The sequence below is a fragment of the Vicugna pacos genome, chromosome 5 (assembly GCF_048564905.1).
Source record: "Vicugna pacos chromosome 5, VicPac4, whole genome shotgun sequence".
NCBI lineage: Eukaryota > Metazoa > Chordata > Mammalia > Artiodactyla > Camelidae > Vicugna > Vicugna pacos.
The window spans coordinates 29,109,106-29,133,845 of NC_132991.1; the positions used below are offsets into that span (position 1 = coordinate 29,109,106).

General features: G+C 32.8%; 1 protein-coding gene across 4 annotated transcripts in view; it reads left to right on the forward strand.

Moving 5' to 3' along the window:
* Positions 1–19,883, forward strand: part of RIF1 (replication timing regulatory factor 1) — a 46,986-nt gene extending 27,103 nt beyond the window's left edge. For 3 of the 4 annotated variants that reach the window (XM_072960955.1, XM_072960954.1, XM_072960957.1), the window contains exons 22-36: positions 2,477–2,741; positions 3,895–3,937; positions 4,491–4,693; positions 5,267–5,366; positions 6,526–6,645; positions 7,640–7,791; positions 8,056–8,136; positions 8,219–8,273; positions 8,627–11,851; positions 13,596–13,742; positions 14,035–14,112; positions 14,202–14,317; positions 14,907–15,060; positions 16,886–16,994; positions 17,454–19,883. In XM_072960955.1, the coding sequence (XP_072817056.1) occupies positions 2,477–2,741; positions 3,895–3,937; positions 4,491–4,693; positions 5,267–5,366; positions 6,526–6,645; positions 7,640–7,791; positions 8,056–8,136; positions 8,219–8,273; positions 8,627–11,851; positions 13,596–13,742; positions 14,035–14,112; positions 14,202–14,317; positions 14,907–15,060; positions 16,886–16,994; positions 17,454–17,668 (5,063 nt within the window). In that variant the 3' untranslated portion in view covers positions 17,669–19,883. The remainder of the gene's footprint in view (positions 1–2,476; positions 2,742–3,894; positions 3,938–4,490; positions 4,694–5,266; positions 5,367–6,525; positions 6,646–7,639; positions 7,792–8,055; positions 8,137–8,218; positions 8,274–8,626; positions 11,852–13,595; positions 13,743–14,034; positions 14,113–14,201; positions 14,318–14,906; positions 15,061–16,885; positions 16,995–17,453) is intronic. The other variant, XM_072960958.1, reaches the window with a different exon arrangement.
* The last annotated feature ends 4,857 nt before the right edge of the window (positions 19,884–24,740 follow it).

Below are 24,740 nucleotides of genomic sequence, written 5' to 3' on the forward strand. Positions count from 1 at the left end.
CTAGGGGAGAGTTCTAAAATCTGCCAGCAGAAGTTGAAAAGGAGAGGAAATAAAAATTAAACAGTTGAAAGAAAATTGTTATTAATGAATACGCATCAGGATCATTTTGGGAGTTTTTTGATAACTTTTATTTTGTGATAATTTGTTTTAGAGAAACATTGCAAAAATTATATGCGGATACCAAGCAACATCATGCTTTACTCAGATTCCTGTTTATCAGTTGATTGCACTTGTCTTATTTTCATCTTGCACTCCCATTTATTCTTCCCCCATCCTTCTAAACAGTTTCAAAGTGTATTGTAGGCAAGTCTTTGACCTGGACCATTTCCCAAGTCTTGTCTTTCATGACCTAAAGGTGAAGAGTAAAGGCAAAGTTACTTTTTGAGAGTCTCTCAATTGGGGTTTGTCAGTATTTTGTCTAGATTGGGTTGAGATTTCCTTTCTTCATGGGGATACTACAGAAATAATGCTTTATTTTTTAGTGTATTATGTCAATAGGCATACAACTCATTTTGTCCCATTACTGGTGTTAACATTTATTATTTGGTTAAGATGATATCTGCCAGGTTTTCCACTTTAACGTAAATTACTAAATATTTATAATTAATAAATTAATGTTTTGTGACAGATAATTTGAGGCTATATAACTGTCCTGTTCCCCAACATATTTTCACCGACGTTCTTCATCCATTGATACTTTATGCTTGAAACAGTATGTTTCCCAGAGTGATAGTTTATAGTTTATTTAATTACATTAGTTTGTATCAGGGAGTTTATCTCCTGTGTCTTTAATTATATTAATTATAAAACTCATCTTGTTTTAATTACTTACTCATTGTATTCCCATAATCATTCTACAATTATTTATCGAGCCACTACTAAAGCACCAGTCTCTTCCAGGTGCAGGTGATGTCCTAATGCAAGGTATGGCTTCCTCTGTCCCCTACCTGTTTTGTTTTTATCAACATGGATTTCTATTATTCAATAGAATAATAGAAATTATTTATTACTATTATTTAATGTTTATGTTGACTTCTGTGACCTTCTCATATGTTTCCATTATTCTTTGAGAACTTTGACTTAAGATGTTTAGGCTCATAACTATACTTTCCCTGCCTCAGCCTGGAACCAACCGTATCTCCACAGAATGTGGTTCCTTCTAGCTCAGAATGGCATTTAGAAACTAAGATCTGTTCATTGCTACTAAGGTGTCACTGCTTCTGGATCCTCTGAGCAGACAGGAGTGGGAGATATATAGGTGTGCTTGTGAACTACACGGTTATCTGTTTCTCTAGATTTACTTTCAGTTATCTTCTAGTATCACAAAGTTTATTCTGGGGTGAAGATACAGCTCAAGCACTAGAGCACAAGCTTAGTATGCACAAGGTCCTGGGTTTAATCCCCAGTACCTCCTCTAAAACTAAATAAACAAACAAACCTAATTACCTCCACCCTCAAAAAAAAACCAAAATAAATAAAAATTTTTTAAAAAGAAAAAAAATTTATTCTAGTCTTACCTTTTTTTGTATATACCTATCTTTAATAGTGAGAAACCTGATCCCCATTACCCTCAATATATTTACCGTTTGATCAGTCTCTTGTATGCAGCCAACTCACCTGACTCATGGACTGTCTTCTCAGCCTCAGTGTCCTGGCCAAGAATTTCTGGGTAGTCTTTCCAACTTACATTATTCATGTCTGGGAAACTGATTCTAGGGAAGATTTTGACTTCCTTTTAGTAACAACACTCATTTTTCATTCACCACGTGATACTTTTAATTAAGAAGCACTGAATTACCATTTTCTCTTGAATTTGAGGTATCTTAAAAGAATGGCTTATTTGAGGGAAACAGATGATTTTGGGAAATGTACGATTTTCTCGACCAGACATAATGGGATTATTGCTGGAGAGATGGAGTCTAAGACGAGTGCAAAGGAAAGTTGGAGAGATACACCTTTTTCTTTAAATTAGGCCTTTTTTGTCCTGTGTTCTTACTGAGGATTTGGATCTCTGACTTGTTCAATGTTAATTTGTAGGGTTCAGTGTAGTCTGTGAGCTAGGAAGCCATAATTTCTAAGGGAATTTTGCCTCTTACTTTTAAAATGGACTTTAGTTAAATTTTAATTTTGGAGCATATCTTATATAATTTAGTACTTTCTTACAAATTAGTTGTTGAAATTCCAAGACTAAGATAAAAATTTTAATACATTTAAAAATTCCTTAGAGAAAATAGACTTATTTTTCTGGAATTCTTGTTGTAGATCTGCCAAACAGTTTTCCTTTATCTCTGATTCTGTTTTACAGGTAAGGCTGTAGTGACGTTTATCCATTGATTTTAAGATTTATAGGTATCTCTCTACAGAAACAACATGTATTACATGTATCTGTCATGTAAATGTGAGGTATAAATTGTAAAGATGAACAGTGACACTTTTCAAAGCACTTGAATTTTTAAAAAATTCAATTTTATCTTAGCACCGCAGAGACCTTCAGATTGGTCCAAAAAGAAGAAGGAGCCCCTAGGGAAATTGGCTTCTTTATTTAAACTTATTGTGAGAGTGATCGATTCTTTCCATACTCTGAGCCTCAAGGAAGTACATTCTGATACTCTCCTCGCTATCGGCAACTCCATCATCAGCATTCTTTCCAATGTACTTGGACATGTTTCTTTACCTTCTGTGATCCGAAAAATATTTGCAACTTTAACAAGACCTCTGGCGTTACTGTATAAAAACTCAAAGTAAGTATTTTGAGCTTAATAGCTTTGAATTAAACCTATATGCCTAGATTTAGGCAGGCAACTCTTGTTGTTTTCCTATTGGCTTTGTTGTTACAGATTAATCTTTACAATTTAGTGGAGAGGGTGGTAGTATATGAAGTCATGCTTTTGTTAAAAAGATAGTTCAAATAATACGTAGATGTGATGTAGAAATTGAAAGTCCCTTTTTTTTGCATGCTTATTTCAACCCTCTTTTCAATTTAGTGCATGTCTTTTCAGAATTGTTAATAGAAAATGAGTATCTATTAAATGTATGATGTTTATGACTTGACACACTACTTTGCAGTTAAATGTATGATGTGCACTGAATATATTATATGCGTCTTTCGTCATACATCTAAGAAATCTCATTGTTTTTAATGTCTGCATAGGATTCCATGAAACTTTTACCTGATTTTCTGTTGGTGGACATGTATGTTTTCCAGTCTTTCCCCTCATAATTAACAATATCACAGTTGAACGTATTTGTACATTAATCATTGTCCACATTTGCCACTATGTCTGCAGAACAAGGCCCTAAAATTGAAATTGTTCAAAGGGTATGCACATTTAAATTTCTAAATTACCCTCCAAAAGTTTGTATTAATTTGCATTACTTTTTATATTTGAATCGAAGCAAGCTGTGCCTTAAAAAACCTGAAAAAAATCCCAAATAGCATACTTTTTTTAAAAAAAAAAAGCTTTTTTAGGATTCATCAGTGTTCTTTATAGCTAAGCTTGTTTGGTTCAGTCATAATAGAGTATCTTTTCTAAATTCACAGAGAAAGTTTTAGGACCAGATTTTGTAAAGTACAAATTAGAACCCCAGATTAATTAAGATTTTGCAAGTCTATTTTAGTCCTTAAGCATCATCAAAAATAATAGGTGCTTTTTTAAAAAGAAGGTAAAAACAAATGACTAGTATTAGTACTTTTAGGTCTATTCCAGGTGTTTTTATTTAACTCCTATTTTAAAGACAGGTTTGTTTCATGCTTAATGTTTGCAGTTTGACATTTTTTGTTAAATCTTGGGATACCTGTTTATATCACTATACATCTCATTTTTTTTTGGTTGCGTTACAATGTCTTAAGTTTAATGTTCTAAAATATGAATGGTACTCTGTTTTTCTTCCCAGGCTCGATGAAGTTCCTAAAGTGTATAGTTGTATGAACAACAAGGTAAAAATAGACATTGTCCATAAAACATACTTTCATGATGAAAAATATTAGGACTTAAATAATTGTCTTCCTTAAATGTAATTTTGATTTTTTAAAGGGTTATTTTAATACTTTAGTTTTATGGACTTTTAATAACAAGACATGGATATAATCAAAGGATTATTTTTTAAAGACAGATTTAATAATATTGCTTTTAAACTCATATAACTCACTTCCTCCTGTCTTATCCCTTTATATGTGAGTGAGTGGTTACAAAGCTTTGAAGGTAAAATTTCTCTAGGCAGTTATTAATTTTGTATAATTTACGTGAAAACAATTTTTTCCATTAATGGAACATAAACTTGAATTTAGGCTTAATAATCAAAGTCCATTCTTGCCATCTTATAAAGATGGATACGTACTGAAGGTGATGGGAGCTTTTAAAAAACCATTTGAATTTTTAAAATTCAAATAACATGTTCTGTGAGTTAATTTAGTATGCTTTGTGCTTTTATTTTTTTCTGTTTGAGAAGTAAGATTTCCAGACTTCCAATAAACTTTTCCTTTTTCTTAGTTAGAAAAGCTACTGGGAGAAATTATTTCTTGTCTACACTTCAGCTGCACTGGAGCTTATGACAGTGAACTTCTTGAACAGATCTCGCCATTATTATGCGTAATATTTTCACACAAGAATAAACAGATTCGAAAACAAAGTGCTCAGTTCTGGAATGCCACATTTGCTAAAGTGACAATGTTGAACTACCCTGAGGAGTTAAAGTATGTTAATAATAAAACTTTATATAGTTATTTTGTTCTGATTATATAAATTGGCATTTTTGGTATTAACATAAATTTTCCTTATGAGGAATCATAGCAGAGGATTTCTTAGTTGAAGTATTTGGATTATGTGGTAATTAATACAAATTATTTGACCCTTTGCTCCTTAGAATAACCTTAGTGTCAGGAACATAAAAAGCAATTTCAAATTATCCTTAACAGAGACAATGCAAAGGGCAGGAAATTGATGGCTAGTAAATCTAGGCCAACAATCAAGTATGCGTGGTTACTTAATGTAACAGTCTACTTTTGCTTGAATTTTTCTATGATTAAAATTTGGAAAATTTGAAAAGTTTACAGATTAAAATTTGGAGACCAGAGAGTTCAGTGAAAAATCCAAATATTGTCTGTAATTTCTACCAGTTTGATGTATGTAGAGTAAGAAACAGTCTTTAAGCTGGGATGTGTTTTAACACTTTAAAGTTATAATTAAAGTGTTCTCTTAACGTGTGTTAACATGTTACCAGTACTTACCAGTACTCAAGGTGTATGTATTTGTGTACTCTTTTGAAGACCAATACTAATACAAGCCAAACAAAAATTTCTGCTTCTGTTGCCTGGTTTGGAAAATGTTGAGATTATGGAGGAATCCAGTGGACCATATTCAGATGCAGTAAGTTTTTGTTTGTTTGGTTTTGGTTGGTTGGTTGGTTGCTCATTCTTTTGAATGATGTTTGAGTAGTTTATTGGATTTCAGTGTAAATTTAAAAAGGACAGAAACCTAGAATGTTTCATTGAAGTGATAAACAAGTAAAACCTGAACAAAAGAGCTCTATAACATAGGAGTTGCCCATATAGTTAGTTGTCTAGTCTAGAAAACTTATGAATTAAGGACAGTAAATTTCACCATAGAGTCCTATGTATGTAATGTTTCTTATACATTTATGGTCTTTTTTTTTTTTTAACTGGCACCTTGTATGTATTTTTTTTGCAAAGGTTGGAATTATTTAAGTTTATGGTTAAATGTTGCTTTAGGTAAACTAGGAATATTAGGAAATTGATGGCTGGTAAATCTAGGTCATCAATCAAGTATACATGGTTACTTAATGTAACAATCTCTAAGCAAGAGCTACCCTTCATTTTCTCATTTCTTTCCATTGAATCTCATTCCTTCTGTCAGAAAAACGCATCCTTGTAATACTTGATTACTATCTGAAGAGTAAGGAGTAAAGATAAGAGTACATCCTTAGGCAACTTTTCCCTATTTAACAACAAATGGAATCCTAGCTGTTTTTTTGTTTTTTGTTTTTAATAAGAACCCATGTAAGGCAAAAAGCGTTACAGCTGGCTAAGTACTCTAGTTTAGTTTTTGGATAAAATAAAAATTTCATCAATTATGTAGACTTGTTGAGACTCGTTCAGTGTAATTTGGCCTGAAAAAGCCATATTGGGACCTGATAGTTAATATTTTCTGTCAAGCATGTTTTACTGTTTAAAGTTTTATGGCTTTGATATTCTTTTAGAAAAATTTCCAGTAATAAGAGGGGTATTTGAGCCCAGTAATTTGATTCATTTTAGTATTTATTTAGTATATCTTATTTTTTCAGATTTTGTAAAAGTAAATGATGCAAAAGAACTACTGCTGTTTAATTTGGAAATCTGTTTGCTGTTATTACATTAGACAGTGGCTTTCTTTTTTTGATGTGATCTTAGTAGATTTGAATAATTAAAAAATTTTGAAATGAGTGTTCATTACACTGGAATCAAAATGTGAAAAGGAAATAAAATGAGCATTTGCCCTTAATGAAATTGCTTTATTTTTACAAAAACAGACAGAAAATTCACAGTTAAATATGACAATAAGTGGCATGGAAAGAAAACCAAGTGGAAAAAGAGATTCCTTTTTGGCACAAACAAAGAGTACAAAAGAAAGTGTGAAACTACCTGCCAAAGTATGTTTTTCTAAAGTGTATTTAGTAGAACTTTTTAAGTTAAAATGTATGGAAGCTTGGGAACATAAAACTTTTAATTGGAAGAAAAAACTGAAAGACTAAATAAAAGATGGGATTGTAGGGAAGTAATAGAGTTTGGCCTAGAAAAACTGGATGGCGTGGAAATACAGAATCTTTGGGAGATGATTACTTAGTAAGGTTAAGTCTGTATAATACTTAGCATTCATTAAGTATAGTTAGTCCAGGCAGATGGAATGAAACTAGATATGAATAACTATAACATAGGTAGCATGAAAGAATATTTTATAACTTGTTCTTGAATAGAAAGAGAATGCCTAGGTGAGACATGCATTTTAACCTCAAATCTGAAACTAAATATCTAGTAGCTAATAGCCAGTTAACTGATTTTCAGACAATAATTTTTTCAGGATCTCCAATAAAGGAGTATTCTAGAATCTTGAGACCATGGCCCTGGCAAAAGGAAAGAAAAATGTTATTTTTAAAGAATAACTTTGACACCGTCTTGTAGCAATTGTAAATTAGAATGAAAAAACAGCTGCTAAAAATGTATAAAAATAACATAGTACCAATATTACTGGTATGGAGGGCATATTATTTTGGCAGTTTTTAACTTAATTTGACTAGTTTGTGCTTCAGCTTCAGAGCTGCAGAGTATCACTCTCCTACTAAACCATTTGTGTGTTGGCCTGAAAAACATTTGCCCGTGTTTTTTCGTAAGCACACATTTGCCTGCTTTTTAAAGAGCTATAATTTTTATTTTCTGAGTTTTTCATAATTTTTATTTTCTGAGTTTTTAATAGAGGCGGAATGAAAGTGAGGGACATTGTATTAGTTGTTATTAAGTAGAAATATTTTATGGATATGAACTTTACATTCCTAGTTATTATTAAACACTATCAGTGTGAGAAGAGAGATTGACATATTGAAAAATAATTTGGGAATTTAAATACACATTTATTTTTTAAATTTGCAGTTGCCACTAGACTCTTCAACTCCAAAACCAAAGAGTGAAATGCCTTTGGAAGAAGAAAAGTCTACTGACTTTGTGTTTATACCTCCAGAAGGAAAAGAAGCAAAAGAAAGAATACTAACTGAACATCAGAAAGAAGTATTCAAAGCAAAGAGGTTTGTACTCCTTTGTACTCTTGACTTGAGTATTCTGTATTTACATTTTTTTTTATTGAGTTATAGTTTACAATGTTGTGTCAGTTTCTGGTGTACAGCACACTTTCAGTCATGTATTTACATTTAGATCTTATGCAATGAACTATAATTTTGTGTTCAGAACTAAGATGCTGTGTATACTGTACTGTATTTTAAGTGCTAAGGTTAATTTCTAATTGTAGAAATATCAGATTTTTGAAGTTTAATATAAAAAATCTTTTTCAGGTGTGATATTCCTGCCATGTATAATAATTTGGATGTTTCACAAGATACTTTATTTTCTCAGTATAGTCAGGAAGAATCTATGTGAGTATGGAAGTTGTTGAAGTAACTAGTTTTCTAATTTTTAAATTAACAATACTCTAATTTATGCACTTATTTATTTCAGGGAAATTCCTACTTTAACTGAAAAATCAAAGGAACATTCCAAGATGGTACTTAAGGTATACTTGGTATTTTGTATTTCAGGGTATTTAGACTCACCCTTCCATTATGGCGTCACTTATATTAATACTAAGATTTTTGTATAATCTCTTAACTCTCCTTAGCAAACTTTAACAAAATTGTAGTCAGTGTATGTGGGTATGAGTGCAGTGTGTTTAAGTATATTTAGCTTTATTGAATACTTATAATTGGAAACACAAATTAATGGATATCTCCTACCACCTTTGGGATATTTGCAAAATACTGAAAGTTACATTACCTTTTGAATTACTGAAGTTTTATACAGAAATTTCCCCAGAATGTCAGACTTGTTTGCTGGTTAATCTGTATGTATATGTACATTTCTGTGCAGGAAGAACAAAAGGAGAGTGACAGTGTCATGCCTCAGCTTGTCATGGAAAACTGTGGTATGGATGAACATCTTGAAAAGGCTTCCTTTTCGAGTAATGAGTGTGGTTCTATTGAGAAAACCAGTCCAGAAATACTGAGCAGTAATAATGATGCCAGAAAAAAAGCTTTAATTGCATCAAAGAAAACGCCGACCGAATGTGCACCTAGTACAGAAAATACTTATGGTGTCAGCAGTAGCTCTAATGCCACTATTCCTGGAGCTCCCCCACAGCCTACAAGTCGAAGGCAGTCCTTTATTACTTTGGAGAAGTTTGATGGTTCAGAAAATAGACCTTTTAGTCCATCCCCCTTGAATAACATGGCATCAACTGGTACAGTGAAAAATAACCAGGAAGGCACGACTAAAACAGATAATCCACCAAAAGCAAAGAAAAGAGAAACGGCTCTTTCAAAATCTGACTCTGAAAAAATAGTGCATGGGAGTAAGAGATCAGGCCGAAGGTCAAGTAAATCTGAACAAACAGGGAATAAGAAGTCTAAGCCCTTAATGAAGTCTGATCAGGCAAAAAGTACTCAGGAATCTGCTGATGGCATGGTAGCCTTAGAAAATAACCCACCTGATTTGCTTAATCAAACAGAATGTGTGTTAGATAATCAGGTTCATCTCTCTGAATCTACAGTGGAGTGTGAGGATATAATGCTTAAACCGACAGTAGAAAATGCTGTGTTATTAGAAAACAATACTGTAGAAGAGAAAGCCTTAGAAATAAATTTGGAGTCCAAAGAAAATACACCCCCAGCCATAATAACAGCAGATCAAACAGTAAATGAGGATAGTCACGTTCAGATAACTTCAAATCAAAAAACCCTTAGACGATCTTTAAGACGACGTTCAGAAACAACAGAGTCAACCACTGATAGCCAAGATAAAGAAAATAATCATCAGAAAAGGGAAAGACGTAAGGAAGAAGAAAAGACTCTTCAGAAAAGTCCACTGCAGGTAAAAGATGATTTGTTACCTAAACAAAAACTGATTTCTGAACAAACTGTACAGGAAAATTTAATTGAGAAAGGAAATAATTTACATGAGAAGACTTTTGGGGAAACCAGCACTAACTCTGAAACTGATGAAAATAGAAGAAAGCCAGATCTTGAGAATACTATATCTGAGGGAGATGGTGCCCAGGACATTGCAGATAAATCCTCTGAGAAATCAGTAAGGGGACGAACACGATACCAAACAAGAAGAGCATCCCAGGGTTTACTTTCCAGCATTGAAAACTCAGAATCTGATAGTTCTGAGGCAAAAGAAGAGAGTTCTAAAAAGAAGAGATCTGGAAAATGGAAAAACAGAAGCAATGACAGTGTTGACATTGAAGATCCAGAAGAGAAAATGGTAAAACAGGAATGTATAAAAGTTGAACATGAAACACATGATTATAAAGTGAATTTTGAAGTAGACACAGACATAAAATCTCAGATCTGTGAAAAAGATGAAAATAATACTGTAATTCTTCAAGATTCTACAGCATCTTCAGACTTACTACAAGTTTCTGATGATGTAGCAGCTACTTATGAGGGAAAAAGTAGAACTAGCAGATATTCAGAACATCCCTTTTTAAATCTTCCTGTACCAGAATCAAATCTAAGGACTAGAAATGCCAATAAGAGATTGCATAAGCGCGATTCTGTAGAAAATAGTGTGGGGGAATCTTCAAAAATAGGGACAGCAGATATTTCTTTGCTTTCTGAAAAAACTCTCCAGACACTTGAATGCCAACACAAGAGAAGTAGGAGGGTGAGGAGATCTAAGGGTTGTGATTGCTGTGGAGAAAAGTCACAGCCTCAGGAAAAGTTAGTTGGGTTAAAGGACACAGAAAATTATGATGTAAAGGTCAGTGAAACAAAAAAGACAGATGTGCAAACACCTGTAACTATCTCAGAAACTTCTAAAGCTGATCTGCACTCTGAAGTAAAACTTTTAGATGAGCATCATACTGTGAATTTTCATTTAGATCTCAAGGAGGAGAATGATACTACTAATGATTCACCAATTGTGTCTGAAACTGAGCTGAAAGAAAATACTATTCAAGACTCTCTTCCTTCTGGAATGGTAAATTTTAAAGAAACTTGTGATAGGAATTCTAAGGAACCAATATCTCTTGAAAGTCAGGAGCCATCCAGTAAAAAATGTAAAACTAGTGGCCTATGTTTAGATGATACCAAAGATACTTCACTGGAATGCTTTACTTTGGAGACCAAAGAAAAGCCAGAGGCTATCTCAAAAAAGGAATTGAGTATAGAGAATATTGTTAATGTTGAAGCAGATGCATGTGAAGTAAAAGCAGAAATGAATCCAGAAGAAGTAGATGCTATGGAATTGGATGTTGAAAGTGGTAAATCTGAAGTTAGCGTCTCTGAACAAAAGAGTGTCAAAACTGGTATTTCGGAGGAAGAGTTAACTGAAGAAAACAGTGAAAGAAGGGATGAATTTGAAGCAGATGCAGCTGAAGAAGCAGTAACTGAGGATTCAGGTATTGGTCATTCTGATAATAGCACACCTGTAAAACTGAGTGCTCAGATAGAGGTTTCTGAACAGACAGCAGTTGGGGAACTAGACAGAGGAGGTAATGAATCTAATCCAGACTCATCCGAAGAAATGAATGCTGAAATGGGAAGTTGTGCAGAAACAGTGATTGGTGAGGTGACTGCTGAAACTGACCATGTCAGTGAAGCACAGGATGAGGACTTGACTATCAAAGCCTCTGAGCCTGTAGAAGCTGAGATGAAGAGGTTAAATGTAGAAATCAACAACTTTGTTCCTGACACACTTGAGACGAGCACTAAAGAAGGAAACGTTAACTCTAATAAAACTGAAACAAATACTGAATGTAATGAATTTGAGGAAACAAAATTAGATGACAATCAAATGGTAGCGGGAAATGATGGAGTTTTACAAGAAGATCATCATACTTCAGAGAAAGTGGAGGAAACAGCACAATCTCTGACTTCTGGAACAGCTGTCTCTGAACTTATATCAGAAGACAATAATACATCTCCTCAAAAATTAGGGGATCTTGATCCTTTACTCGCATCAGCAAATGACAGTCCTAGTGGCGTGCAAGCACGCTGTGTCTGGTCTCCTTTGGCTTCTCCATCCACCAGCATTTTAAAGAGAGGACTAAAAAGATCCCAAGAAGATGAGATCTCATCACCTGTTCACAAGGTAGGGATTGAGGCTCAATATTAATGAGTCCATATTTAATTGGAATATTTTGGCCATACAGTGACACCTGCTGATTGACAGAATATTAGTCTTACATGACCAGTCCTTTTGAATATTTACCATGGTGGCTAGGGGAAAGTACACGTAGAAGGAAAGGTATTGAGAAAGGAAACTGAAGCCCTTGAGATTCCCTTATTTCAGGGCACTAAGCTAAAGTTCTCTATACAACCATCACCATTGTTCACCTTTTGCAGAATTGATAATCTCTAATGGTGATTTCTTTCTGCTCTTCATGCCATAATATATGAGGAAGCAGATTTAGAGACTGATAAAATTTAGCACTTACTTTGTACTAGGACATTATATTGTTTCACATTTAAGTAGTTATTTAAACTCTTATTTTGAGACCTCATCTAATTAAAAAGAGAACAAAATCTCTTTAAGTTGTGTCTTTATCAGTTTCTGGATATGATTTCATTTCTAATTATTTATGTCCCCATCTTCACTAAAATAGAACTCCTTTAGTTTGTAAACATATGGATTATATATGTATCTACTTTAGCTCTTGGCCCTGTGACTTGCACATATTTTGTTGAATAAATAAAATTTAAAAAGGAAAAGTTGCATGTGCTTACATAGCTCAATTTGTCCTTTGCTTAGTAAAGTAAATGTTTTGAAAGGTATGATGCAGGCATTCCTTAATTTTGAAATTGAACCTTCCATCTACTGTAGAATGTATGTGTTTATGTGTATAAACTTGTTTATATAAATATAATTACACTGCCCCTTAATTTTGCCCTTAGCCAGCACATTGTGAAGACTTCCCCAAAATATACTGAAAATTCTTATACTGAGAATTCAGAGATTAGTCCTTAGGAAGACTTAACACCTTTTGAGGTTTTTTTGGTTTGGTTTTGCTTTGCTTTTGTTTTGAGGCTCTTACTTTTTTTTTTTAAACTTTAAGTTTAAATAGACCATAGAAGTTCTTGAAAAGTTTATGAAGATAGAATGCATTTGATGTCTTCAGTATTCTTTAGATTGTTAATACAAGTTAACTAGTCATGTTTTGTTTGATAGTAGCTCATATTTGATTTTTAATTTAGGCAATAGTACAATGTTAGTTTTCTATAGCAGATATGTACAGAATCTGCCCACTCTGGGGAATCGAGATCAGGAGTCATTTGTATGTAGTGGTTTAAAGGCTTTGTCATGTACTTAAATGGCTGAATGAGTGAACAGAGAGTTTAGAAGTGGCCAGAATGACTTCAAGCTGGGCTAAGAAAGATAAAAATTGCCACTCAACTGCTGTGACTCTGGTACCCTCAAAGAATTAAGAACAGAGATTAGTAAGATTTACCAGAGGCCAGTTGGTACTGTTTCTCTGTGCTTACCTTGTTGTTTACAGTTCATGGTGAGCCTGTAAGGTTAGTAGAATTTGATTATAGAATTTTAACTGTCATATGCAATTTTAAGTTTCTCCTACTGTACTTGTTTCACAGGCTCCTTGTTGCTGTATTATGTGGAGCAGTTTAGGACATAGATAATTGGAATGATCCTTGGTCTTGAGTAATATCTGTGAAAGCAGTCACTAGGAAAAGCTGCAGCTATGTGCAGTTGGCCTGTAATGAAATAAATTTAGCTTCTAAACCCATGTTCTGTTTTTGGCTAACCTTATAATGAGAATTTACAGTGTTATTATTAAAAACTTAATTTTGTTAAGTAAAAACATGACGTATGTTTTCAGGTTCGCCGTGTCTCCTTTGCAGATCCAATATACCAAGCAGGGTTGGCAGATGACATTGATAGACGATGCTCTACTGTTAGGTGCCATTCTTCAAATAGTTCTCCCATGGTAAAAAGTGTTAAAACTTCACCTACTGCACAGTATAAGGTGAGCTGTAGGCTTTAAAATAATACACGTACAGACACAGAATTGGGTTGGGTAATTTGTCTTAAAAAAATTCATTTGGTTATATTGTTCTTTTGTCTGCTTACATGGTAAGCAGACATGAATTGAAAAGGTGTTAAGAGGCAATAGTGATGCAGCAAGTAATTGATTCAGTAGTACTATTACATTCTGAAAATTTTAAGAAATTGCTGTGGTCTTAAGTTGTGAAAATAAAATTGTAAAATTATAGTTATCTAGGGTTCTGAGTTTTTTTTTTCTCCTTTCTTCTGTCTAGCATAATACCACTTCAGCCAAAGGATTTCTGTCCCCAGGATCACGTAGCCCTAAATTTAAGAGCTCAAAGAAGTGTTTAGTAAGAAATGCTTTAGTTTTCATGCAACTTTATATTTTCACATTTAGTCAGGTGACCTCTGTTTAACAGCTTTTGAAATTTATTTTAAGATTGTAGAGATGGCTAAGGAATATATGCCATGCCCAACAGAAAGCATTTACCCTGCCTTGATGAACTGTGTGGCACCAGTTGACATCATTTTACCTCAGATTACGTCCAACATGTGGTAAGTGGTTAGGATCCTGGCTTATACTTAAAGATGCCATTTATTTAAGAGGAATATTTAAGTGATCAAGGTTCTCATGTTTAGAATTGATTTTACATATATTCACACACTTCAGAGTAGAAATAAATGAAAATTTAGCTGGGGAAGATGGCTGAGATAGGGCCGTAATAGAAGCCTTTATCATAATATAGTAATGGCTAAGATAATTGTATGCTTAATATTTGCCAAGTTTTGCATACATTATCTTTTTTAATGCTAATATAAATACAATAAGGAGTATAGTTATTTTCACTTTATAAAGTGTTTATAATAAAGGCTAATCCACCAAAGTCAGACGGCTAGTATGTCATAATGTAAGTGAAGTAAGTTAGGCTCAGTCTATTTCCAGTGCGATCACTTAAACCAGGCATACACATCAGATTCAAATTCTGTCTTAAATGTACATACGCCTCTCCCCAGAGTGGGCTGGGTGGGCCTATATAAATTCAGTTATGATTGAGCTTAAATCAGGAAATTCAGCTGGATAGGCCCTCACAAATAAATGTGAAACTATGTAATGACATTTCTCCTGTTTCTTTCATCTCTTTAGGGCAAGAGGACTGGGACAACTCATCAGAGCCAAGAATATAAAAACAATTGGTGATTTGAGTACTCTTACAGCATCTGAAATAAAAACTCTTCCTATACGTTCTCCAAAAGTGTCTAATGTAAAAAAGGCTCTCAGAATATATCATGAGCAGCAGGTAAAAACTGAGATGTTAGTTACAAATCATGTACAAATAAATGATCAAGCAGTACAATTACAGAAATTTGCATTTAAACTATTCTTGCTTAAAAACTTCCCTTCCCCTGCAGTCAGGAGTAACTTAAAAGGTTTATAACTCCATAGAGAAGTTTCCTCATTTATTTTATACTGTTCTTCTACTTTTTATTCTTTGCATTCTGTTCTCCTTTCCCCTTATCTCTTTTATTTCTACTGAATTGATGATTGGTTTCATGGCTGCTATTCCTAAACATTTACAGAAATCTTGCAGACTTGTAGTTAACAGTAGTTTGACTTTGATATCCAACACAATCATGACCATTAGTTTTTACTTATTCTTTCTATCAACTTTTAAGACATAAACATTATGGGTCATGGATTTTTTTCAAGATTTTTATGAAAGCAAATATTCTTTTTTCCTATAAAAATATAGAAAATTTTGTATATAATTTCAGAAGGATTTATAGACTCTCTTGAAATCCACTTAGATACACATTTTGTGTTCATTGATAGTATGCAGAATTGTGAATAAATGAAAAGTAGGATGCTGTAAGGGTAAAAACCAACATTCTATTAGAATTTATGAGACTAGAGTTTGCTAACTCAATATTGAAGACTTCTGCTGTATTCTTGAAAGTTTTTGCTTTAGTATTAATGTATTTGTGATATGTAAAAAGATTTGTTAACCAATTCTTTAAAAAAAAACTATTAGTAATTTACAGTCTTAGAGATGAAGTATTTAAACTGCTTTATACAGCCACATACCATAAAATTCATCCACCCAAAGCATTCAGTTAAGTGGTGTTCTTTGTATGTTTTGGGGGGTTTTTTTGTTGTTTACTATTTTTATTTTTTTAAGTTACTGGGGGAGGATTAGATTAATTTATTTATTTAAAAAAATTTTATATGTTCTTTGTTTATTCACAAAGTTACATAATCCTCACCAAGACCTAATTTTATAACTTTTTTTTTTTTTATTACCTGGGAAAAAGTCCTGTACTCATTAACAGTTGGTTTGCATCTCTACACCTGAGACAATCCACTAATCTTTGTGTTTGGCTTTGTCTATTGCAGACATTTCATTAAAAGAAGGTTATGTAGTCTTATGTGACTGGCTTCTTTGCACATATTCAAGGTTCACATGTATTAGTACCTTGTTCATTTTTATGGTTAAATAATAACCCCTGGTATGGTATGGCTGTACAGCATTTTGGTTATCTACCGGTTGAGGAACATTAGGGTTGTTTACACCCTTTTCTGTTATGAATATGCTTTTAGGTACATTCATATACAAGTTTTTGTGTGGACATATATTTTTATTTCTCTTGGGTGTATATGTAGGAGTTGAATTGCTAGGTCATATGGTAACTCTAACATTCTGAAATTAGTATTGTCTCAATCCAGTAATAATAAGTCCTGGAAATACCTTTGAAAATTACATTCTTTTTTAAAAAGAATTCTGTATGTTAACCTTGGAAAGCTTTGCCTTAGATTTGCTTTTCCCATATTCTGAACCTGGGGAATGAATTTTTCTTGCCTACCACGGTTATATTTCTTGATGAGTCCAGTAGGAAAAATTATAAATTCCTTAATCACCTCTTTGAAAAAACGCTGTGTAAAGCTATTTTTTGAGTTGTTAGTAGAACATGATTTCTTAGCAATATTACCTAAGCTAATCTTGTGATTGACTGTGGAACATATTATGTCAGATTCTTTTCCTGTATTAATACTGTTAGTCGTATTGAAAATAACGTTCAGTCTGTTGCTATTGTTCTTATTTTTACTGGCTTGAATGTATAATCAAGGTGAAGTCTCGTGGACTAGAAGAGATTCCAGTTTTTGATATTTCCGAAAAAACAATGAATGGAATGGAAAATAAATCTCTCTCTCTTGATGAAGAAAGACTTGCCTCAGGTATATTTTAGCAGAGTAGGATAATTTATAAGATCAGATGACTTTCTTGAAGAGATGTTTTGTTATTATGCTTTTAGTTTTAATTTGACCATGCCCTATGAATTCAACAAGTATTTTTTGTGTGATAGTTGCCAAGTGTATGAAAAAGTAACTGATTTGTCTTCAAGTATATTTAGTTGCTTTTTCTCTAATTGTCACCTTTTACTCTTTCAAGGTCTCAAATGAGGATATAAAAACATTGTTTTCTAGTTACATTGTTCATAAAAATGAAATGATTTAGTGATTTCTTTAATGGCACAGAATAAGTTACGGAAGTTTTCCTGTTGCCTTGTTTTCTTGAGCAACCTGCACTCAACGTGAAACCTAAGCACTTAAACTTTTTATTAACTTAAAAGGAGATGGATACAATTTAAGGTTTATTTGGAAAGATTTAATTATCCTTTTCTCTCTTTCTTTTAGATTTAATTGATCCTGTTGCTTTAGAGAGTCCACTGTCAAAAAATCTTCTGGCACAGATTAGTGCACTAGCTCTTCAAATGGACTCAGAAGATCTCCATAATTACTCAGGAAGCCAATTATTTGAAATGCATGAGAAACTTGGTAGCATGGCAAACTCTATAATCAAAAATTTGCAGTCACGTTGGAGGTCACCAGCCCACGAAAATTCTATTTAGTATTTTAAGAGAAAATTTAAGTTTAAAAAAAAAATCACTGATTTACTGATTTCATAAAATAAGTTCTGGTAATATAGCACAATTTCAGACTGAATGATTGTGAAGTTGGTAACATTTCAAACTCTGAAAGTCAAATGATTTATTCAGTAAGTTCACTTTGGTGAGAGCATTTTTTTCCTGTATAATGTGTTTTCTTGGTTGCTATGTGTAATTTTTCCAAAAATTTAAATTATCTTACTGAAATGTGAAAGCAAAAACTAGGAACAAAAGCATACATTTTATTTCACTTATGTATATTCTAATGAAGCATTTTATGTAAGTGCTTGTTCTCAGTAAAATTGAAAATTTTTATTTGAACTTTTTGCTGAACTGATAGGTGTTTATACTTGATTTCTTTTTCTAAATTTATATTTGCTATGCCTGAGGTTTAAGAAATTTGCTCTTGGTAAAACACCCTAAATGAGATGCAAAAGAATTGGAACTTTTTTTGTAGATGTCAACTTCATTTGGACAACCTTCAAAAACAGCAAAAGTTTCAATTTGGGGGTTAAATATAATAGCAGAATTTACTAAGATTCATTCATTTGCATTAGCAAATATTTATGCAGCAACATTTGCCTGTGAAAACACTCCTATGAGACATAACATTCATCTAAAATGCACGATTATTTGTACATTATGTATAGATTAAGTTTTTAATTTATAAATTTCAGTCTTCGTTAATTGCATGAGTTTTTCTGCAGCCTCTTGTGAATACCTTTGTTTTGTTTAATAGAAATATTTTGTATATATTGAATACTGGAGCTATCAGTATGGACAATAGAAGTGCTTTGTGGGCTTGCTGCAGATGTTTGTAGGATTCTGTATCTACAAATAAAACAACAAATAGTTTTGTACTTAGTTAATATTCTTAGTTGAAACATGATTTTCTAAAGTAAGCAGAACAAGTAAAGTTATAGTTGAGAAAGTGTTACATGACAACTTTGCTGTTCATGCCCATAACCTTTTTTTTTTTTTTTGGTTTGGAAGAGGGTAACAGCCACTAGAAAGCGTGCCACATTACATTTCTTTTTAATGAGGATTTAGCTTGAATATTTTAAATATAACTTGGATTATAAGAAGTCTAGAGTTTATCTGCTCTTTTCAACTATACCTAAAGCATACTTGGAAGAAATTTGAAATTGTTCTTTCAAAATAATGTGTATTTTAACCTAGTTTAAAATAATAGGGTGTATATAATTAAAACATTTGTAAATTTTACCAACTAGTATTAGTGCCTAACTTTCCCATATTTGTTTCCTCTTTTTAACGGTGAGAATGTCTCATTTGTTCTCTGAATAGAATGAGTGAGCCTTAGTTTCAGACTTACTCGGAACTAACCTTTACTTGAAAAGGCACACATTCTTCATCAACTTATGGAAAGTTTAATCCTTGTGTCTGGTTAGCTCTATATGCAGAAGGGGACTGCCAAATAGTCACAATAAAAGTTAGTGTTTTTTATAATAAATCCATTATCATTGTATTATAGATATTTTGAGATTTAAGCTTGATATTTATAATACTGAGGATGGTTTTAAAAGAAATTCTGGGACCATTGAACTGAGGATTGCAGCTTGGAGAAATAATAACGAACAAATAGGAATTTTAAAAACAGTTATAATTATGGTTTAAGTATGTCTATCATTTACTTCCCAACTTACACGTAACAGTAAAAGGGCATATACATTTTTAGTGAACAGGTATGAGTAAGAGGAGGGATGTGTAAATACGTGTTTATAGGAGGCAGAATTAGCTCATTTCTTGACTATATATTTTTATGTTTGTGTGAACTAACTTCCTGGTGGGATGAAGTTCTTGGGAGGGTGAACAGTATAGCAGAAAATGTGACCAAAATGATTACCATTTACTTAAATGGCTTGATGCAAGCACAAATTTTAATTTAAAAACATTGTGGTTCAATAGATAGATATTTAAAAATATTTGAGGGCAAAAACCGGTTTGCTAATCTTTGTTTATGTAATAATGAGTATATATTTAAGGCATTTTATTTTCAGTATTCTTAAAATTTACTACAAATTTTTCTTTGAATGATTCCTAAATACCAAAAAGCATTAATATTCCTTGATCAGCTCCAGTGTGTGCTGTTTCACTGCTAAAGTGAAATCAGTTTTTTCCCAAATATTTTCTAATGGTTAATAAAACATAGCAAATATTAGTAAGATTCCTCAAATGTGATTTCTTATTTTATGCATTTATAAGAATCTAGTTAGTTACATGCAGAACCATACTATAATTTTTCATGTTCCAAAATGGATAGTGGATTTTAAGTTTTTAGTATTTCAGTGAGTCTATTATTAAAAGATACTCTGCTGTTTCAACAAGTTTGAAAGCCACTGTTGAACAGTATGGAACCTTAGTTCTAGACTCCTTGTAGAGTATAGGATGTGTCAGGTTAAGGAATAATGTAATATGTTAATACAGTCAAAAATAAGGTTTAAATGTGAACTTCAAAAGCATGGTAGATCGTGACATTGCCCATGTTTGTTTTTTCTTTGCAGCTTGAAAATAGTCAAGTATTCTATTATATATTTAAAAATCATTAAAATGTTAAAGTTGGATTATATATCTTGCCTAAAATAAAGGTGGCAGGGCAAAAAGCAAAAGTATGGAAAAATGGGAGAAGTATATGAAAAATAAGTAAGTTTTGAGTTTTTTTGCTTTTTAAAGGAATGAGAATAGTTAAAAGTGCTGTTTAAAAGGGAGGCATAGGTGAAATTTAACAAAAATGTGACTGAAAGGGGGCACATTTTCCCTCCATGCCATTCCTTCCAACTTTGATTTTATAGTCTAGTAAGAAGGGCCTAGATTCCATCTCATATTGTTGATAATTTTCAGGGAGATAATTTGTCAGTTAGTGATTGTTGATATTATTAGGCTAAAACTCCAGTCAAGGGAGGGAGCTGCTTACTCACTAGTACAACTCACGTCTACTTTATCCCTAAGCCATTAAGAAGGTCTTGCACTTTGTATACAACATTAGAGTGAAGTTCTGACTTTTAACTCGGTGCTTCTCAAACTTGCTTGTATATGTAACAATGCAAATTCTGATTCAGTAAGTCTGTGATGGGCACCTAATAGTTCATTTCTAAAAATTCCCATGTGATCTATACAAACGCTAATGTCTGAACTGCATTTGTAGTAGGGAAGCGTAAGAGACTTCAAACTAACAATTAGGTTTTGTTAACCCAAGCAGATTTAAGTCCTTAGAATTATTGCCACAAATGATAAAAGCTAGTCTTTTTAAAAGTAACTTTTCAAATTTATAATTGAGGATGCAGACTTGTCTTCAAGCTTTCAAATTAAAGTTCAGAAATTTAAATTGTTAAAGGTAGAATTTTGCCTCATTTGGAGCCTTTTAAATATGGAAGACAAGTATTTTATGTTATAAAGAACTTTATTAAGCAATTTAGACAACGTGGAGTCTTAGGAGTATTTGTGGATTATGTTCTGATTTTTTGTTGATATAAAGGTAAATTTTCACAATATTAGGCATTTAGTCTCTTGCATGAATCTTGCCTTCTAACTTACAAGACTTCATTACTTTATTAATGAACATATAAAACAGACTACCCCTAACTAAGATTAATTTGGCAGTAAAATTAGTAGTGCCATAAGTCAGTTCTGACAAATGTGCCTTGTCATTTTACTGAAGGTCTCTGGTGACTGCTGTTCTGTTACATAGTTGAAAGTTAGTATTTCATTGTAAAATGGGGTTGAGGGAGTTGAATAACCTGATTCTCTAAAATGAGTTAATTTCTTGGTGTTCTGTTAAGATGGTATATTCCCTTATCCAAAGCACTTAAGGAAATGTCACCAGAAGTGAAGTAATGGGTTTTAAAAATTGATTTATGAGAATTTATTGATTGCTTGAGTTGTAAAACACATCTGGGTTTTGTGGTTTCTGATGGCTCCATTAATGATATCTTTTATCTGCCAGGCCTTGTATATTGCTTTTTGAAAGTACCCATCAAAATCTGAGTCATTTGTGTTTGAAGATCTACAGATACTTAATAGATGAGTAGTCTAACATCATTTTGAGTGTTTACTCAGTTCTTGGAATAGAATCTTAAATTTTACAATGTGGTCTTAACCATTTTTTTCTTTATATGCCAAGCCTTTCACCAAAGAAGAATTAAAACCAAACATGAAGTGCCAAGCTGTAAATGCTTACTCCCCTGAAATATGCCATTAGAATACAAGGTAATCTCTCCCCTTAACTGTGAGTATAAAATTGAAGGCAGTATTTAAATTGATGTCACATGGAAGAAAAAACCTATGTAACTTTTGGTCCTCTACCTGTAGTAGAGGAGACAATAGCATTAGGCCAGTGTGCCATTTTATAATTGTGGTTGAAATTAAGCTTATTAGACAACAAGCTTATATGCTAATAGAAATTGATGCACTGATAAATGATTAAGTGAAGTGAAAGGGAAAGACAGACTGAGCTGAAATATTGATAAAGCAATTAGGCCGTTAAGTATAGGGACAAAGAGTTCTATGTATTTTGCAAGTAACTTAAATAATTTTGTAGTCAGTAGTCTGAGAGTTACTGTATACATAACACTGTACCATAATCAATGTTTATAAGTACCTTGAGTAAGTATTTCAAATACATTATTATTTAATATTCTGCCTCCTCCCCCAATTAGTAAATATTTCCAACAAAAGGCATTCCTTAAATGGATAAACTGCATATAACTAGAAAGTGCACCTTCAAAATAAAGTGAGGTGGAACTGAAAATGGAATATAGTATAGTGGCTATTTTGATACTTAACCAAATAATTAACAAGTGTCTAAAAAGTTCTTTATTTTTATGGGTGGAAATTTTCTTATAGAAAAAATGGAATTGAGAACAATCAATTTTGAGTATAGAAAATGAAAGATGACATTCTTACCTAGTAGGTTTTTAAAGAGCAGGGCCTGCCACCTATTTTCACATCTAATGAGCTAAGAATGGTTTTTTACATTTTCTAAATGGGTGGAAAAAAATCAAAAGACATGAAATGTATACAGTTTAAATTTTATTGCTGGCAAATAAGGTTTCACTGGGACACAGCCATGCTCATTTACTTATTTGGCTGTTTTCCTGTGTCAGTGGCAGAACTGAGTAGACTGACAGACTGTGTGGCCTGTAGTACTGAACGTATTGACTATTATCAGGCCCTTTACATAAATTGTGCCAGTCCTTGTCATAAGAGATAGTTTTGTTCATATATGAAATATAGTCAATTTGGTTACTTCTAGCTGGCAGAAAAGGGATTTTGTTTCCTTAGTTTCTTAATTTCTATTGCTGTTTAGTTTACTGTATATAATGGGTTCCCCGATTCCATTTATATCTTACTGTTGCTCAAATACTCATATACTAGGAGATACTAGTACTTTTTAGGTACACATTTTCCTCCTAAAACTCTTAAATTATTGTTATATGTTTGCCATGGGTTATTGGACGTGTTATGTGAAGGAAGGCAACTGGCACTAATTGGTTAAATTACATCTGTGAAACAAATTGGGGGGTTTGGGAAGTTTGCCTTCTGTGTTGATGAGTAATCGATTGCTTGCAGTGTAAACACTACCTCCTGTGGATAGACTTGACTAATACGCACTTAGAAAAGGACTGAGAAGTCAAATCAGTCATTTATTAGCCCTACAATATTTTTGTTTTCATCATTTGAAAAACTAAAGAGCTTAGTTTTACATTCAGAAAGTATTTATATTTGATAAGTCAAATAATTTAAGTTGAAACTTCATAGAATTTCTGTTCATTCCTCAGTTGACTGCATTAGTAAATGGAAAATAAGGGTGCAGTCGGTTTTGTTTGTGTAATGCTTTATACAGTGTTTGAAGCAGGTAGACCTATACTAAAACTGTATTTTCAGGCTCATTATGACTGGGTTGAGGGAGAGAGAACCTGTGTCTGATCCACAGTAAAACTTTCATGGTATATTGAGATTTGACTGTTAACAATTGCCAGTTGAAACATGATACTGAAAAATTTTTGAAGAAATGCACTTTAATCTAAAATAAAAAAAAAACTAAAGAATTCTAGTACTTGGCTTTTCTTTGGATTTTGGGTTTTAAATGTTTTTTGCTCTAGTGATGCCTCCTGAAATGAATGGAAATAGCATAATCCAAATACCAACCTAAAGTGAACCTTGTATTCCTCTACAGTCACATGAATATTCATATTCTTGCCACCTTTTATGACCTTTTTTTTTTAACCATAGAGGTTTTTGGTTTTATTCATAGTTTTGTGGGTTCCATGTACTTCTAAGTCCATACTTTTTTTTAAAGTATAGTTGATATGCAGTATTTTGTTAGTTTCAGATGTGCAGCAAAGTGATTTGGTTATATATTTTTTTCATATTTTCCACTATAGGTTATTACAGGATATTGAGTTTTGTTCCCTATGTTAAACAGTAAGTTCTTGTTACTTATTATTTTATGTATAGTAGTGTGAATCTTAATCCTATACTCCTAATTTATCCCTCCCCCTCCTTGCCTTTCTCCTTTGGCAACTGCAAGTTTGTTTTCTATGTCTCTGAGTCTGTTCATTTGTATTTTTTAGATTCCACATAGAAGTGATATTTGTCTTTGATTTCACTTAGTATGATATTATCTAGGTCCATCCATGTTGCTGCAAATGGCAATTTCATTCTTTTTTATGGCTGAGGAATAAAAAAATATACACGCACACATACACATCTTGAACTCATCATCTGTTCATGGGCATTTGGGTTGTTTTCATGTCTTGGCTATTGTAACTAGTGTTGCTTTGAACATTGAGGTGTATGTATCCTTTCCAATTAGAGTTTTGTTTTTTTCCAGATGTATGCCCAGGAGTTGGCTTGCTGGATTATAAGGTAACTCTATTATTAGTTTTTTAAGGAACCTTCATACTGTTTTCCATAGTAGATGTAGCAGTTTACATTCCCCCTACAACAGTGTACAAGGGTTCCCTTTTCTCCACACCCTCTCCAGCATTTATTAGTTGTAGACTTTTTTTATGAAGGC